Source organism: Tenrec ecaudatus, chromosome 5 (genome assembly GCF_050624435.1).
Source record: "Tenrec ecaudatus isolate mTenEca1 chromosome 5, mTenEca1.hap1, whole genome shotgun sequence".
NCBI lineage: Eukaryota > Metazoa > Chordata > Mammalia > Afrosoricida > Tenrecidae > Tenrec > Tenrec ecaudatus.
In genome coordinates, this window is record NC_134534.1 from 162,898,888 (window position 1) to 162,915,116 (window position 16,229).

Below are 16,229 nucleotides of genomic sequence, written 5' to 3' on the forward strand. Positions count from 1 at the left end.
CATAGGCTCCCCTGGGAAGTTGGCACTCAGAAGTCCAGTGTTCATTACACTGGGAAGGTAAGAGGTATCATTTTAAGTGAGTGAAGCAATAAGTTAGCCAAGACCACACACATGATATCAAAACATCCAGGGTGGCTTCACAACTTGCTCCAGTGACCTGGGAGGTGGTGAGCGCTACTTCTTCAAGTCACATAGTACCAGTTACCATTGAGTCAACTACGGCTCCCAGCAATCTAGTATGTGTCAGAGTAGAACTGGCCTCCAGAAGGTTTTCAGTGGCTAATTTTTTGGGAATAGATTGCCATGTCTTTCTTCTGAGGAGCTTCTGTCTGGACTCTAGCTTCCACCCTTTCTGTTAGCAGTCAAGCATTGAATCATTAGCAAGGACTCCTCAAGTCACCCAAACCTGCTCTTAATGATGTGACAGGATCCTTGGAGCACAGGGTGGTGGGAGACTGGAGAGAAATGGGGTAAGGCAATTGCACTTCACCTGAGCTCAGGTGTAGCGCAGACTACCAGGAGGTGGAATCCAGGGCTCCCACAGCTGGAATTATTCCCCAGGAATAAACAAACAACACATGAAGTGGACTGGATGTCAGGCAACCTTTCAACCCCTTTGTGTCCCACTTGTCTCTAGCCTTATCCAGAAATCATACAAAGGTTGTGGTTTTCTCCCCAGCTATGAGGTCAGCTGGCCCCTTCTGCACAATCCGTGTGTGTGTGTGTGTGCATTCACATTTGTGGAAAGGAAGTATCAAAGATTTCTGAACATACTATCCAATGTAATTGCTCCTTTTCTCTTACTCCTCTAATATTTTATCAGGAAACCTTACCATTTACCCCAAGTTTACAGATGGTAAAGATTTACAAATTCCAAAAATACAACCTTTCCTTTTTTTTTAAAAGAAAGTATTTTTGCAGAGGTGGTTATAAACAGATAATAACTAGTTACTCTTACGTTTTGAGTAACAAAATAGTGAAAGACACAGATTTGCATTGGGCTGCAAACTTTAAAAATAAGAAAACATTATATTTATGTAATTCTTAGCTCAATAGAAAGATGAATTGTCATATTATCACTAGCTAATATTGACTGAGCCTCTACTGGGCACATGACCTTTTCTAAGAATTTTAATTCAGAATCATAAGAGTTCTTATCTTATTATTTATTATTTTTTAAAGTGTTAATTAGAAAAGTTTATTTGGGATAAAGTTGGCATTCAATGAACATGGCCAAATTCACATCATGCTCTATGAATGTTGTAATATTTCTGCCTCTCCCCTTTGGGTATTCTCACATTTAAAAATGCATCTGTTTTTTTCCCGGTTTTATTTTGTTTATTGCTATTGTTCTTGTTTTGACGCAGATAAACCTGTGAGGTATACAGGCCAGTGGATCAGTACAGAAACACAGTGTAAAAAGAAACCTCAAAGTCCTTATTCACTGGTAGTGAATTCTTAATGGAGGTTAGAAAAAAATGTAGTCAGTGGATAGTTTCATTTATTGTCATTTTCCCCTAGAATGTTAAGGGAAGATATTAAGACATACAGAATTCTTTGTAAAGTGAGAATCCAAGTGGCAGTGGCAGTTTCATGTTTAATAATGAAAGGAAAATGATGTTTTTTCTAACCTCAACTTCAAGGGGAGTTGGGTGACCCTCAATTTGAGATCATTTATGGTGGTGATCCATTATGTTATTTTCTCTAAGTTTGATTTGTCATTGTTAAGCTGAAAATGGGCTCTGGAATAAAATAATGTGATTGATATTTTAATTGTGCTAAATAAATACCAAAGACATTTCCCCCCAAGATCATTGTTCTTATTTTATTTTTCCTTTAAATATATATATATCCAGAGCAGGCACTTTGTTATGGGAATAATGTATTAATGAGTAATAAGAACTGGAAACACTTGCAAAACATTTTCTTTTAAATAAATAAGAATGATTTTTTATCTCAAATTCTAGAGAACACTTAGTGCTTACATTTATAAATTTACTGTTGTGTATATTAGATTGCCTTTGAAATCCTTATACTTTTGTCTCCAAGTTTTTATTGATAGCACAAATTCACCTGTTTTTAACATGGAGCTTATGGTAATTGGAAGCAATATTAACTGCAATATGTGGCCTGGGTTTTAGTATCAAAATGAAGGCTATCTAAATTCTCTTAACCAGTCCAGAGATAATATTTTCCCTACTATATAGAACACTGGAACCTTATCATCCTTTAGAATTTCTCATCAAAATGAGTTCCTTTAGATTTTTAATTATATATCTAATGAAACTAAACCGTTATTTGCATATTATATGAAGTGTCATACAACAAACTCATAGCAGTCCATTAGCATAAAAGCTAATTATAGCTCTCATCAACTTATAAGAGTTTTGGAATTCATGTTTCTCTTATTGTGGCCCAGAGCAAAGGAGGTTTGTTCACTTCTAAATATTGACTTTTAACTAATATCAGAAGTTATTTCAATATTTTTATGGATAAAAAGTTAAATGATTAAACTAGATGTAATATTTGCTATAATGCAATTAAAAATTCTACATTAACTAAACCTCTAGAAAGAAAATCTTTGCAACAATGTCAAATTAATTTTAAGTCACAAAACAAGGTAAGTATTGGCTGCATAGTTGAAAAACACTCCAGAAAAACTATAAAAATGAGTTAAAATTGATTTGAGATTGTCAGCACTGTTATGGGAGAAATGAATGCACTACAATGGCAGTTTCTACATCCAAGTGTACACTGTAACATAATTGTATTCCTGACTGATTGTGATAGCTATCAAGCAGGAAATTTATGACAAGATTAACAGAGACACAGTAATGAACAAACATGGAACGCATCCTGTAATTGACTTTTATTAAAGTGTTGTCGTAGTCTGTAATAAATTCCCCAGCCCTAGAGAAACCAAAGGCAAAACTTTCAACTACTTTGAAAACTGGGGAATGAAGATCTTCTCGTGCCCCCTCCTCCCATCACACAGTCCCCCCAACCCCCGCTCCACCCTTCCATTGCTCATATAGCAAACACATTGTCAACGACGGTCCAAAGCTGGGGTGGGGAGAGACTGCACATATTCGGAATAGTTTTAGTTGTAGGTGGTGTGGTTGGGTGTTAGGTGTGTTGGTCCACTCTTGATAGAACTAAACAAAGCATGAGGTCATGCTCATCTTCACCACTCAGTTGCTAGGATGGAGCCCACTCTTACAGCGGCTGCATCAATCCATCTCACTGGGGGCTCTTTCTTTCTTCAATGACCCTGTACTTCACCAGGTACAATGCCTCTCCCCATGGATTGGTCTCTCCTGATACCTTGTTCAGACTCACAGCTCTCAAGTCTAAGGAGCATTCTGACGGCATTTCTCCCACAACAGATTTATTATTTTTCTGGCATATTCAATATTATTCACCAATGTCATAATGCAAAGGCATCCATTTTTCCTCCTATGTTCTTTTCCCACTGTTCAGCTTTCACATGTATAGGAGGTGATTGAAAATGCACATCTTACTCCTCCAAAGTGATTCCACTGACCAATACACATTTTGGTGTCTCAGATGTTAGACTTGTTTCTTGGTGTATTTGACCTGCTGATTCCAAAAATGGTAGTCTCCTCCTATCAGCTCTAGATTTAGAGATATAGAGCATACATCATATCCACACTTCTCTCTGCTTGCCCATTCAAACAACAACAACAAAACAAGATTTTTAATGTAGTATACACTAGCCTGAGATAAAGGAAGATCGTACTGGCTTTATTTAAAACAGCTTGTGCTGTATTAAATATTTAGGTCAAGCTATACTTCACACGGTGTCCTTTGATCCAAAGATATATCTGAACAATACAAATTACAGGATCTTGGGATTTTCCCAAAGTATCACTTCACCGTTAGGAACTGGCTAGCAAGTAGTTCCCATTTGCTGTCTGAAAAGGGGGACAGAAACACGAGTTACTGTGCTGTAAATAAGGAGCTCTGATGGTGTCCTGGGTGAGGCTTTTGACTGCTAACCACAGGGTCAGCTATTTGAGCCTAAACAGACCTAAAAACCAAGACACCAAGAAAATTTTTTGTTGTTGTTGGACTGTGTTATATTTGCTTTTTAACACTTTAAAAAGGTCTTGTGAAGATCTGTCCAGTGTAAAACATCATTTGGTTTCTTGAATCCTACTTCCACGGGCATTGATTGTAGATCCAAGTAAAATAAAACCCTTATAGGTAAATTTGACATTTGGGAAAAGTTAGGGCTTAACACTGACTGGAGGATTCCATGATAGCAAGGAAATTATAGTGTATCGTTTTCAGTGATAACTTATCCCAAGTGATTTCGTGGGTAAAAGCAATGGTAGATAAGAAAATGGTGAGCCCAGTGAACGGGATTTCTCCTGATACAGCGATGGCGGCCTTTTTCATTCATATTTTAATGAGGCTGGTATCTCTGAGACAGTTCTCCCAGGGCTGATGTGCTGCTCCCAGAAGATTACAATAGGAGTTGCTTTATTGACAAGTGCTATTCAAAATCGGCACAGGACAGACAGACTTAGTTTTATTCTACTTGTGCCAATACTTATTGTACTTGTGCTATCAAAATACTTTGAGGAGCGAAAAGCTCAATTATTCTATGAACAGTGTTTAAATTTACCGAAGACATTTCCGCTAAGTGAAATCATCATAAACTCTAATCATGTAAGTTTTTAAAATTGTATAGAGAATTGTGGTCCATGATCATCTTTTTTTTTTTTTTTAAAGAAAGAAAAGCTTGTAGTTAGTTCAAGGATCATTTGTTGGCCTTTAGGAGTGTTTTCCCATGATCATCTTTTAAGAGATATTTTCCTGTGCAAAATTTGATGCTTTGATTGGATTTTTAAGATCAAAATATTACTTTAGATTATGTAAAATATATTCTAATCTCATCCCTCCTCTTCTGAGTGGACATGGTAATATAACTTCTTCTGAAATATCTGTCAGCAAATATTGTTTATATTCAAAAAATGTTTGCCCCAAATGGGTCAGCTAATCATATTTTAAAAGCCAGATAACATTTATAAACTTAAAAATTATCACAGCTTAACCTGTTAATCCCATGCTGTTATATAATGTTGAAATAGGTATAGTACTATATCTGGACATGCAAAATTACACTTGTATAATAAGAACAATGACCTATCATTAGGTGGAAAGTTCCAATGTGGGGGTCTGTTTATAAAAAGCACAACTCAGCAAATAAATACGGACAGTCGCTCTCAAAAGTAACTTGTGACTGCTTTTCACACATTAATATTACGATTCAGTTAGAAACTCCCATGTTCAGTAGTTTTTGCACATAGGCTAATTTACAAACATCACTTAGAGGACGGCTTCTACCCCACACAAAACCTTTGGTGTAGTAGGAAGGTGCTTAGTTTCAGTGTCCGCGAGGGTCTCAGCGTCTGAAAGCACTCCTCTGCTCAGACCGCTGCCCCTTCCTCCAATAGCTTCCCTACCCCCACCCCACCAAGTATGCAAATATGTTTACTTTTTCTGATTAGAGGAAGAGAGATGGGGGAAGGGAGAGAGAAGAGAATGAATTTCTTAATTACAGTTAGATATTTTAAGTGAGTCTGTTCATTGCAAAGTACACAGCCGTCTTGCTGCCCTCCAGAAAGTACTATGCGGATGTTTTGCAGGCATGGCATCAGGAAATAGGAACGTACACCCAGCACAGGCGGGCGGGGTGGTGGGGGGGTGGTGGGATACGACCATTCTGTTGGTCTTCTTTGGTTAATTGTAAATTAAGAATTAACCTTTGCAATTTGCAAGTTTTCCAGGGATGCCTACGTAGTCCATTTTGTGTTTCTATGAATTTAATAAAGCGTGGTTTCAATTTTTTTAGCCTATGCATTGATTAAATAATTTTTAAAAATCTTCCAGTGCGTGAAATGCATAATTAAGGCACCCAAAGAGTGAAATGGATAGGTTGAACTTGTGCTTTAAACTACTTTTTAATGTAGCTATTTTTGGAACATGAAAATCACGTGTTTTTTTTAAACATGATATTTCAGCAAATCAACACATTTTGCAGCCCGGCCACACGTTCTCGTTCCATAAGCCATTTAACTGCAAAATGGGCCTCCAAAACTTTTCAAAGCAGAGTCAAATCAACTTTGGGGGGAAGGGGCGGGATGTTATTAAACCGGCGCACGACGGGGCACCGTTGATGGTTAATTAGTGGTGGTCTCTTTTACGTTTTCCCCGTGTTTCTTGAAAAACAATGTTTTAAAAAGTTGATTCTTTTTGAACCTGGAGGCGGGGTGGGGGAGGGGGTGATGGAGATTGTGGCGGTTCATCCTGGAACCTGGATTTAAAGGAAGGCGTGTAAGGGGTTGGCGGGTGGGGGAGAGGCGCACACAACAAAACGGAGCTTTAATTTTAATTCTCCTGCTCCGACTTATCTGATTTGCGGCCAGATGGCGGCGAAGCAAGGCAACCCTTTGTGTCCAGGAGGCCCACAGGCGTTCACGCTTCTGTGATGTCCTGGTCGGGACCGGAAGGGTTCGCACTGCGCCTGAAAGGGGACAATAGCGACGGGAGAGATCAACATCGCTGAAATCGAGTTCATTTGCGATTCGCCCCCTTTCACTACGGTTGTCATGAAAACTTCCTGCTTTGATCAGCAGAGGGTGGAGAGGAAAGCGAACCTTCTGCAGGCCGCGGGCTGCCGCGCCGCGCGGTGCACTTGGCCGGGTTCACGCCCCTTCCGGAAGGCGCGCGGCTCCTGCACCTTGACCTGTCTGCACTGCGCGGGGGCTTTTTGTCTCGGTGACCAAGGGCGAGGGGTGCTCTCTGACCCTTGGCGCTCGGGGGACGGGAGCCTCACGGGGGGCGGACGTGGGGTCCGAAGGGCCCCGGTGCCTGGGCGCGCGGACTTTGGCGCGGACAAAGGCGGGGCCCCGGCTGCTCCCAGATGGAGCCGGAGCTGGGATGGAGCTGGAGCTGGGATGCAGCTTTCTCCTTGGTCCTCCGACCGGACCCTGTGGCCACGGCCCCCTGGGGCGCTCCGGGCGCTCGGCTCTGGGAGAAGCGGCCCGGAGCAAACTTTCCCTCCTGAAGTTCTCCGGGATGCAGCCTCCCTTCCCAAGCTCCGCAGCGGCCGGCCGCCCGCCCACGCTCCTCGGGGCTGGGCGGTTTCTTGTGCAGGTTGAACGAGGGGATCGCTTGTGACCCTGTGGATCTGTAGCCGCAGAAGCTCGCATTTGAATGTGAAGCTGGCTTTCTTTCAACTTTCAAATGTGCCTTCTCCTCCTATCCTGGAAGCCAGCCTCTTCATGAGAGACATTTCATAATGGAATAAATAGCTATCTTAGGAAAGGAATGTTTGTATGTATGAGGGCTTGTTGTCTGTGGGTCCATCTGTGTCCATTTAAATATCTTTAAACAATACTAAGGCTCGTTTCCTATCCCCCCCCCCCCTCCCCTTTCTTCTCCTTAATAGATTCCCTTAGCTCAGTCCGAGGCTTTCTTAACAGACCTTCTGGACAAAATATGTGAGCGAATGAATGACTACAAACTCGAAGAAGACCCTGTAACGAAGGCGCGAACTTTTAAGAGATTTGCTCCCAGGAAAGGAGACAAAATATATAAGGAATTTAAAAAGTTCTATTTTTATTCCGATGCTTACAGACCTTTGAAGTTCGCGGTAAGCTCTCTTCCTGACAGAGGGATGCTCTGATCCATAAGATCCTTTGGCTATTTGCTGTTTGTTGGTTGGTCGGTTGGTTGCTTTGGGAGGTTGTTGGGTTTCCAGAAACTGAACATACAATGTTTAGACACTGACTGTGTTGTCCTGTCCCTTTCTAATCACGCCTCTAGCAACTTGCCGTTTGAAGTCCCTCAGGGGCTGCCGCATTCGGCACCTTGCTTTCCGCAAACCGCTTTCCTCTGGGAGGAAGTTTCCCGGAATAGTTTCAGGCAGGTCTGTCGCCAAGGCAGGTACTTCACGAATATCTGCTGTGGTCCGTAGGTTAAAGCCCCAAATTATTTATAGCCAAATGTGGACAGGGAGGGTGCCCGGTACAAAGGCTTCCCGGAATAGAAATAAAATTTTCCCTGAGTCAATCCACGTCTTCTAGCACGAAGTTAGTTACACAAAGGCTCCAAACGTCTTTTCCTTACAATGTTTGCTTTCCGTGCGTGCTGCTCTCTGTCTTGCTGGCATGTGCCTGCCTGGCAGAACAGTTCGTAGCATATTTCGCTCTACTTAGCGCCGTGGACTCCAAAAGAGGTGGGAAGACTTTTAAAAATGCATCAAGCTCATGAGTTGGCTAAAATGCCAGGCGTGCTGAAACTCTGAAGGCTGACTAGTGAGGATTTTCTTTTCACCGAAGAAGCAGAGGTAACAATTCTGAGTGAGAAGCACCGTGCCACAGGAATGACCGTGAGTGTGCACTTGAACGCGACCCGGTTCCACTAAACACGTAAGCGTGGAACTCTGCTTTTTAATGGCGTTCGAACATTTGAGAGTCCTGCTTCATGGACTCAGAAAATGGTGTGCAAGTCTCTACTGAACGCTGGCAGCCTGTCACCCTTCCTGAAAGGCAGGATTTGTGGGTTCTTTGACATTAGCATATAAGATTTTCCCAAAGCAGGGGCAGATTCCAGCTCCTGCTGCGCCCAGCCGCCAGCAGGAAAGTCTGAAAAGATCTCTTAACTGATAAGAAGAGGAACTGCCCTACCTCATCGCTGAGCCCACGACCCAGAGTGAAATTTAAGTGCATCTGCTTCTATTGCTAAGAGGCTTCATTGTTCTTGCACTTCAGATCCTGTGGTAAAGCCCCAAGATGGTTCTTATGTGAAAGCTGAGGAGAAAGGGTGTGCCCATCTCAAGGACCAGTGTCCGTGAAGATGCGGTGCTTTCTTAAAAAGTAAGACTTTGGCGGTCCATATGTTATTGATCCATCCCCTCAGAATTCCAGTTTAAGGAGGAGACACACCAAGAGGCCTCTTCCTTCCTCATCCTCAGCCCATGGTCTTTCAACATACCGGCTTAACCATATAGCGAAGTTCTGGGGAAGAATGCAATTAACATTCTGGGAAGAGGATTCAGCCCGCACAACTATGGGTTCAACCGAAAGGGCTAAGAAAAAATGGGCGACTTTGATAACAGAATTTTATATTTTTCGCTAACAGATATTTATATTCAGTCCTTCCCAATACGGCACCCTTTGCGCTCGTGTATATCCACCTATGTTATTTATTCTACTTCGACAGTGTGAAACGATCCTAGAAGAGTATGAAGATGAAATATTCTCACTTATCGCCCAGGAGGCAGACGATCTGGCTGACAAGCTGTGTAGTGAAAAATCAGGTACTGTGTCTGATGTAACATGTGCGCCCTCCCTCGCCCTCCCCCTCGCGCTCTCACTCAGCAGTTCAGCCTCTTTTTCTTTTCTTTCTTTCTTTTTTACCCCTTCTCCAAATGGAGGCTCGCTGCCTTGCTGGAACAAATGCCCTGAGGAGTGTTCTCCTCTGAATTAAAAACAACAGTAAGTGAGAGACAACAAATAAACCAAACCACTGGGCTTGTGGCTCCTCTGTTTTCCCTTTCTTTCTTCTCCATTCTAAGGAATTCAAACGACTTGAAATCTAAGTGCCCAAAGAGCACCTTTTCTTTCTGCCTCAGTTGAACCCAAAGCAGGTTTTTAGTTTGGCTTTGTTTTTCTGCTTTTGGAAATTGGAGTTCCCCATCCTTCACTCCGTTGGTGACTACTTGATATACCTGCAGAAGGTGAAACCTTTATTTCATATGAAATCTCCAGAGGATTTTTTTGTTGCTGGCAGTTGTGGGGTTTTGTTTTTGAATAAGGATTTGAGGTTGAGGGACTTGTTTTTCTTTTTCTGGAAGAAAAAAAATATTTTTTTACTCCTAAATTTTTACTTCTTAACTTGTTGTTACTCATTTTGGAGAAGGTAGAAAGTAATACTTGACTCCGGTTCTTCAACACACACCCTCAGAAGCTAGAGGGAAATGGACCAAAATGTTTTTAACTAGAGACAAAGTTGAGAACTTGACTTACTGGAGACAAAGTTACAACACTGCCACTGGCCCTCCAATCTGGAAGACTCAGCATTGACCTCTAGTCAAATATCACTGTGATATATGCTTAATACATTTACAAGAAGGCAGGCCAAGTGGGGTGTTTTCATAAATCATTGGGGGTTTGGGGGGCAGGCATAAATCAGTACATAGGAAAACAATGCTTTTTTTTAAAGTAGAGCATTTTAAAGCAAGATGGGGGTCTAACAGGAAGCTCCTAGGATTTGTTACTAATAAGATACAATACAATCAGTACACTGCGATATACTTTGTCACTTAAAATTTAGTACCAAACTTCTTAAAATAATAGTTACTGACCATTCTTAAAGTAAATGCTTAGATTATCACAAGTTACTCAAAATGGTATTAAAAATGTCCACTGACAAGCATTTAAAGTCTGACCAGGCAAATGGATTGTTTTCAGGTTTAAATCTACTTTGTAATGAGGGTTTGCCGAAAATGCTGAAGGGGCATTTGAAGATTCCCCCTCCCCCCATTGATTTTGGATATGTAACCTAGTCATTTTTGGAACTAACATAAATAAGTAGATAAGTACAACTTCAAAAAGATTTTCAAATAATCCAGAGATAAATGGTATGCATTAAAATGAAGTAAAAAATGATGAGCAATATTTTGGATATTAGTTTTCTTTCTTTCTGGTAAAGGATTTGCATTTGTCTTATGGCATCCCTGAATCATTTGCTTTATGAAGATTTATCCAAATCATGAAGCTTTTCCAAGTCTGCCAACAACAATTCAGCATAGCCATTTTTACCAGCTTCGAAGATTTGGGGCACAGATTCTGCTCCTGAGTTTTATTGATTTCAGTAATATTCACTAACACTTCTTCATTTCCTTCATACAGTTATAATTGGAAATAACAATTAAGCATTAGCCTTGACAAAATGCAAGCTGAGAGAATAAAGATGTACAACCTGACTAGAATAAAATAAAACATGATTTGATAGTTATTTGGTAGCATTTGATTTTTAAAACGTATTGTTTACCAGTATAAACCAAACGAGTATTGAGAGTGAAAAAAAAAGTAATCACTCAAAACTCCTGATGCTACACATCAGGAAACTGTGTGATTTTTTTTCAGTCTATATTCCTCCCTACAACATTTTATTAGGAATATCTTAAAATACACAAATGAAGAAATGAGAATAACTGAAGACTAAAGAGAAATTAGACACTCCTCCTTGCCCAAAGCACAAACCTTTCAATTGAAGTGAGTTAGCACCGCAGGAGCAAGGTAGGGAGGTTTTTCAAACTGAAATATTAATGGCAGAAAAGGCTAAAATAAAGCCTGAATAAGAAAAGTTCTAATTAATGACTCCAGCAACACAAAAGTAGTATGTTTCAACGTATACTATAGTTTCAGGCAACTAAGTAAAACACACTGAGTAAAACGGGACTTGCATATTACAGAAAGATTCAAGATGCTTTCAGATCCCATGGAAATACACGTCCAGTGTGTTTCCTACAATAGTGTAGCGGTCATTCCAATTCTGTAAAAGCAATACGTGATCTTGTTCTTTTATATGCAACAGCTTTGCTAAGACACGAACTCCATAATTTAAATGATATTTCAAAGATTTGTTTGTGTGTACTGGAGGTTATAAAACTATACATCACCCCCAAACTATCGACTGAGTGTTTACTGTGTGCACAGGGTAGCTATAGTGACAGTGGGTGTGTTTTTAAGTTGTACAGTATGCACGAACCCAAACTGAGAGTTGTTAAAATGTCTACAGGTCACATTTAGGAAGATAAAGAATTATTTTTTAAATAGATACTGTTCTAGCTAGAGCTTTGATGGCAGAGTTAGGCACTATTTTTCATATATACAAGTTGTGTATCTATAAAAATGTCATACTCTGTTTTTAATAATTCCATGTGAGGAGATGAGGAGCCATTCATCGGCTCCTTAAACTATGTAAGTTACTTAAGTTCACCTCCCACAAAAATACATGGAGAGTAAAAGAGAAAACATGCATCACATTGAAGATGACTATGTTTTGATTAACATCAGTGAGAATATAAAAAAATATGTGCCAACTCTTGGATGGGTAGGACACTCTCAAGCAGATGAATCTGTGGATGCCATTATCCTTTTATTCACTGGATAGAATAAAAGTTATCAAATAAACCAATTTATTCCTCACATCTCCCTCTCCCCACTCCAAGGGAGAAAAAAGTCTTACCAAATTTCCCTGGCAGAATATTTTGTGGAAAATAATATAAGCTTCTTCAAATTGCTATTTTGATGCCCGGATTTCACAACAGTCTCTCAAATCTTAAAAATCTTGGGGGGAAAATGTTTTGAGAATGATGAGGGCAATGAATGTACAAATGTGCTTTACACAATTGATGTATGTACGGATTGTTATAAGAGTTGTATGAGCCCCTAATAAAATGATTAAAAATAGAACAATAATATGATACAAGTTAAGGCAGGGAATGTATTACTACAGATGATGAAAGAATGGCCACTCTTACATTCCTACCTGGAGGTGTTTGTTACAGAGTATGTGAGGGTGTAAATACAAATATATGAGTATCTTCTGTATAGATCACTGAGATTTAACATAAAGTCTTATTTAAAACCATCATGACTGATGAGCTTGTCACAGAGTGATTTTGAACGCAATACATGGAATAAGGCATCATCTACCAAGAAATGCTTAGTCCACATGTAAAGTAAAAAGCATTTTTACCTTTCTGTGTAGACTTTCCAATACAATTCGATGCTGATTTCTGATCCACGAGTCATTACTTTCAAAGGCTAGCATATTTTCTATTTCAAATAAATTACGTAGCTTAAAGTTCATAGCCTTTCTCTTCTTTTTCATTTTCTCCCTCCTTGTTTTTAAACAAATCTTTTCCCTAATTCCTGTCAATCAGATCTTTGTGACCCTCTGCTGGGAGGGTGCCATGGAGTCCCTTGCAACTCATGGCAGCCCCCCACGAGGAGAGAGAGACTGCCCCTTTCATGCCTGGCAGTTGGAAAAGTAGCATATATGTAAGGACAATCATTCCTACCTGCTCCTGAAATTAAATGCCCAGTGTACCCTTTAGCAAGCTACAAAACAGCTCAGAGTGGATCTATTCCTAATGCTTACTTGTCTGTGGGTGACGTGATCCATTGCCTTGGGTTTGTTTCAAAATAGTCCAGCCAAAGAAAAGGAGGTGCTAAAACAAGAACAGCCCCAGGTTGGTCATTTTTGAAGTGGGATATGAGGTACATTGGCATAGATTCTACCTTTCTGTTTCTTTTCTGTGGATAGTTGAAGTTTACTATTATAAAATGTTTTTAAAATGCTCTTTCACACGAACACTTTATGGATATGTGAATGATTTATTGGTCTAGCGTTTAATGTAATCGTGATGTTCTCTAACTTTGTGTCTTCCAGGTCTGTGTGAACTTTCTTCCGCTAACCACCCTGAACTGTAGGTGTGACTGTGATGTGAGTTATAGAGAGAAGTTAAATCACCTCCCACCAGGTTAATCACTGGCTGCATGCTGCGTGTCCATGATAAGAAATGATATGTTTCTTGTTTAATTTCATGTTTGTCTAATCTATGTTTATTTAATTGAAAATTTGTTGTTTGACAAACTCTTATTCTTTCTGTAGGTCAAGTTAGGGAGCCCATTAAACTTTTAAATTACCTTTGCAGGTTTTGATATAAATAGACTTGGTAATAAAGTATTTAATTCAGTAGAAGGAAAGAAAGGCAAAGGTACTGAATAATGAAATAAGGGTTTAATGATACATGCTGAATATTCTATAGCAAATGTATATATACATACACATGTGTAAAGTGGTCTACTTGATAAGCACTTGATTTGATTTTTTAAATACTTGATTGGTCATAAAATTAAGGAAATACATTGCAACAAACCCTGAATTTTATATTATTATGGGTAAAAGAAACTACTTTTTGTCAGGATTTAGACTTAAATTCCTAGAAATCAAAAATTTAAAAGCTCTGACTCCCTAAGATGAAGTTGAACGTGGGGGTAAAAAAGGAAAGAAAAGAACAGCCATGCTGGACAGTCAATAAGGATTCAATTGGCCTCTATAGAAAATACATCCTGGAGTCCAATAATTTAGAAAAGTGATTTTTAAAAATTGTTTTACACTACATCATGTTTTCTTAAAACATAGCACCAGTGACGATCTTTTGTTTGACTGAAAAGTCTTCTGATTTTTTTTTCTAAAAGACTTTTCAGGTCACGTTGAGTGTGTAGATTTGATTTCCAGTCTTCTAGATGAGGGTGTCGTAGGGATGTGGGGAACCACCTTTGGCCACCCTAATGCTGGAGTATAATGACAATCTCACTCGGGGGTATTTTATTGTTTCGGTTGAGTTGGAGTTGAACACATTAATTATTTAACAGGAACAGACTCTACTCATTTAAAAAAGAAAACTCACTGTTGTCACTGAGAATTTGGCCGCAGGATAATGCCCATTTTGCCTCCAACGAGCTAAGAATAAAACCTTTTGCTATATATTAATTACATAATTGCTTAGAAAACATATTATCCAAACCATTCTTAAATTTGTACAAATTGGCCAAAATTAAAGGAAAGAGAGTCCCATTTCCTCCTCGTCACTCTTCCCTCTGATTGAGTCAGATTTATAAGTTGACGCCACTTATTTATTTGAGAAACGGTCTTTGTGCTTTCTTGGGGCCCCCTACAGCTAGTTAAGTGGTCTGGGCTCTACAGGGTGTGTATGACCCAATCAGCCAATAGAAAATGAAAACATAATTAGCACTATTTTCTGGTAGAATAAAAAAATTGTTATTTCCTACATATTTTTAGAAAATTGTCTATTGAAGATTACAATAGCATTTAAAATAATACGTCACCAACATCTTCCTAACTTAACCTTTCTTGGTAAAGACATTCACTACACAGGACTATTCTTTCTTAAAATAGACTACAAGAAGAAGGTAGAAACCTTGGCGTAATAAGTAGCCTTCTCTTGACAATGACACATTTGTGGGTGGCTGCCGGGTCACTCTAATGAGATCATTTTCTCCCTCTAATCGTCATAAAAAATTTTCAAATAAAGACAGGACTAATGCTGATCACAGAAACTACGAAAATCTCAACTCATGCCTATGACCTAGAGAATATGGCTAATTATGCCTTCTTCCCATGAATGTATGGGCGTTTTTCTTTGATGGGAGTGATTTTGCTTTGAAAGGAGAGGACCACAGATCAGGATTCTGATAATGATTATGTTAGCATTTTCTGTTTATTCTTGGATGTTCCAGTAAAGATGGTTTTGGATCTCGTGACTTGTGTATTTTTTTCTCTTCAGAAAAAATGTTCCAGGTTAAACTTGCTAATCATGTAAATTTTTATAGCTACTAAAGTACTGATTGAAATTGTTATCAGTGACTATATGAAAAAAAGCACTGTGGTTTTTTTTTTTTACTACAGTGATTCCTAAGTTTCCTTCAGGGTCTCTGGGGCTGCTCTGCTTTTGCACATGAACAATAATGGGGCAAGTGGCCATTCTCAGTAGCCTCCCTCTTAACTGTGTTTCTGCCTGTTTAATGATATTTATTGACCAAAAGAAAGCCCCAAATGGAAATTTACCTTAAAACAAATGAAAAAAAACCACTTAGCGTGTCAAAGAAAAGTTGAGGAAAGTAAACATGACTTAACTCTATGCCCCCCCACCAAAAAAATTCCTGGACAAATGTCGGAGAAGTGGTGACCAGAATATAATGCTTATTAAAATAATGCAGAGATACCATGTTTGGCATCGGATGAGTTCCAATTACACTTTTATGAGATGGTTTAGTTGGGTCTCCATGGAAGACCGTGTGAACCAGTTCTCATAAAGAAAAGGCCAGATTGACTTAGATGGGCAGTTTATTTGTGTTAGGAGAATTACTATTCGCTAACAATAAGCCAAGACCAACGAATCCATTTCACTGAGGAGTGGTGGGTGGAATTGAGTCAAAGTCCCAAACGGGAAAGATCAATACTTTATTTACTAAAACAAGGCCTACCAAAAAACGTCAATAGCTGGTCTTACTTTTTACACCAATTTCTCTGCCTGGATTGATATTTATCCGGATTGCGACCTTGAAAGAAAAAGTGTTAACGCTATGGGTTAATTT

General features: G+C 39.4%; 1 protein-coding gene across 1 annotated transcript in view; it reads left to right on the forward strand.

The window, feature by feature from the left end:
- The window catches only part of CNPY1 (canopy FGF signaling regulator 1), a 55,911-nt gene extending 42,373 nt beyond the window's left edge, over nucleotides 1–13,538 (forward strand). Inside the window, exons 2-4 of the mRNA XM_075550772.1 lie at nucleotides 7,481–7,684; nucleotides 9,256–9,352; nucleotides 13,498–13,538. Of these exons, the coding sequence (XP_075406887.1) occupies nucleotides 7,481–7,684; nucleotides 9,256–9,352; nucleotides 13,498–13,538 (342 nt within the window). The remainder of the gene's footprint in view (nucleotides 1–7,480; nucleotides 7,685–9,255; nucleotides 9,353–13,497) is intronic.
- Nucleotides 13,539–16,229: the final 2,691 nt, after the last annotated feature.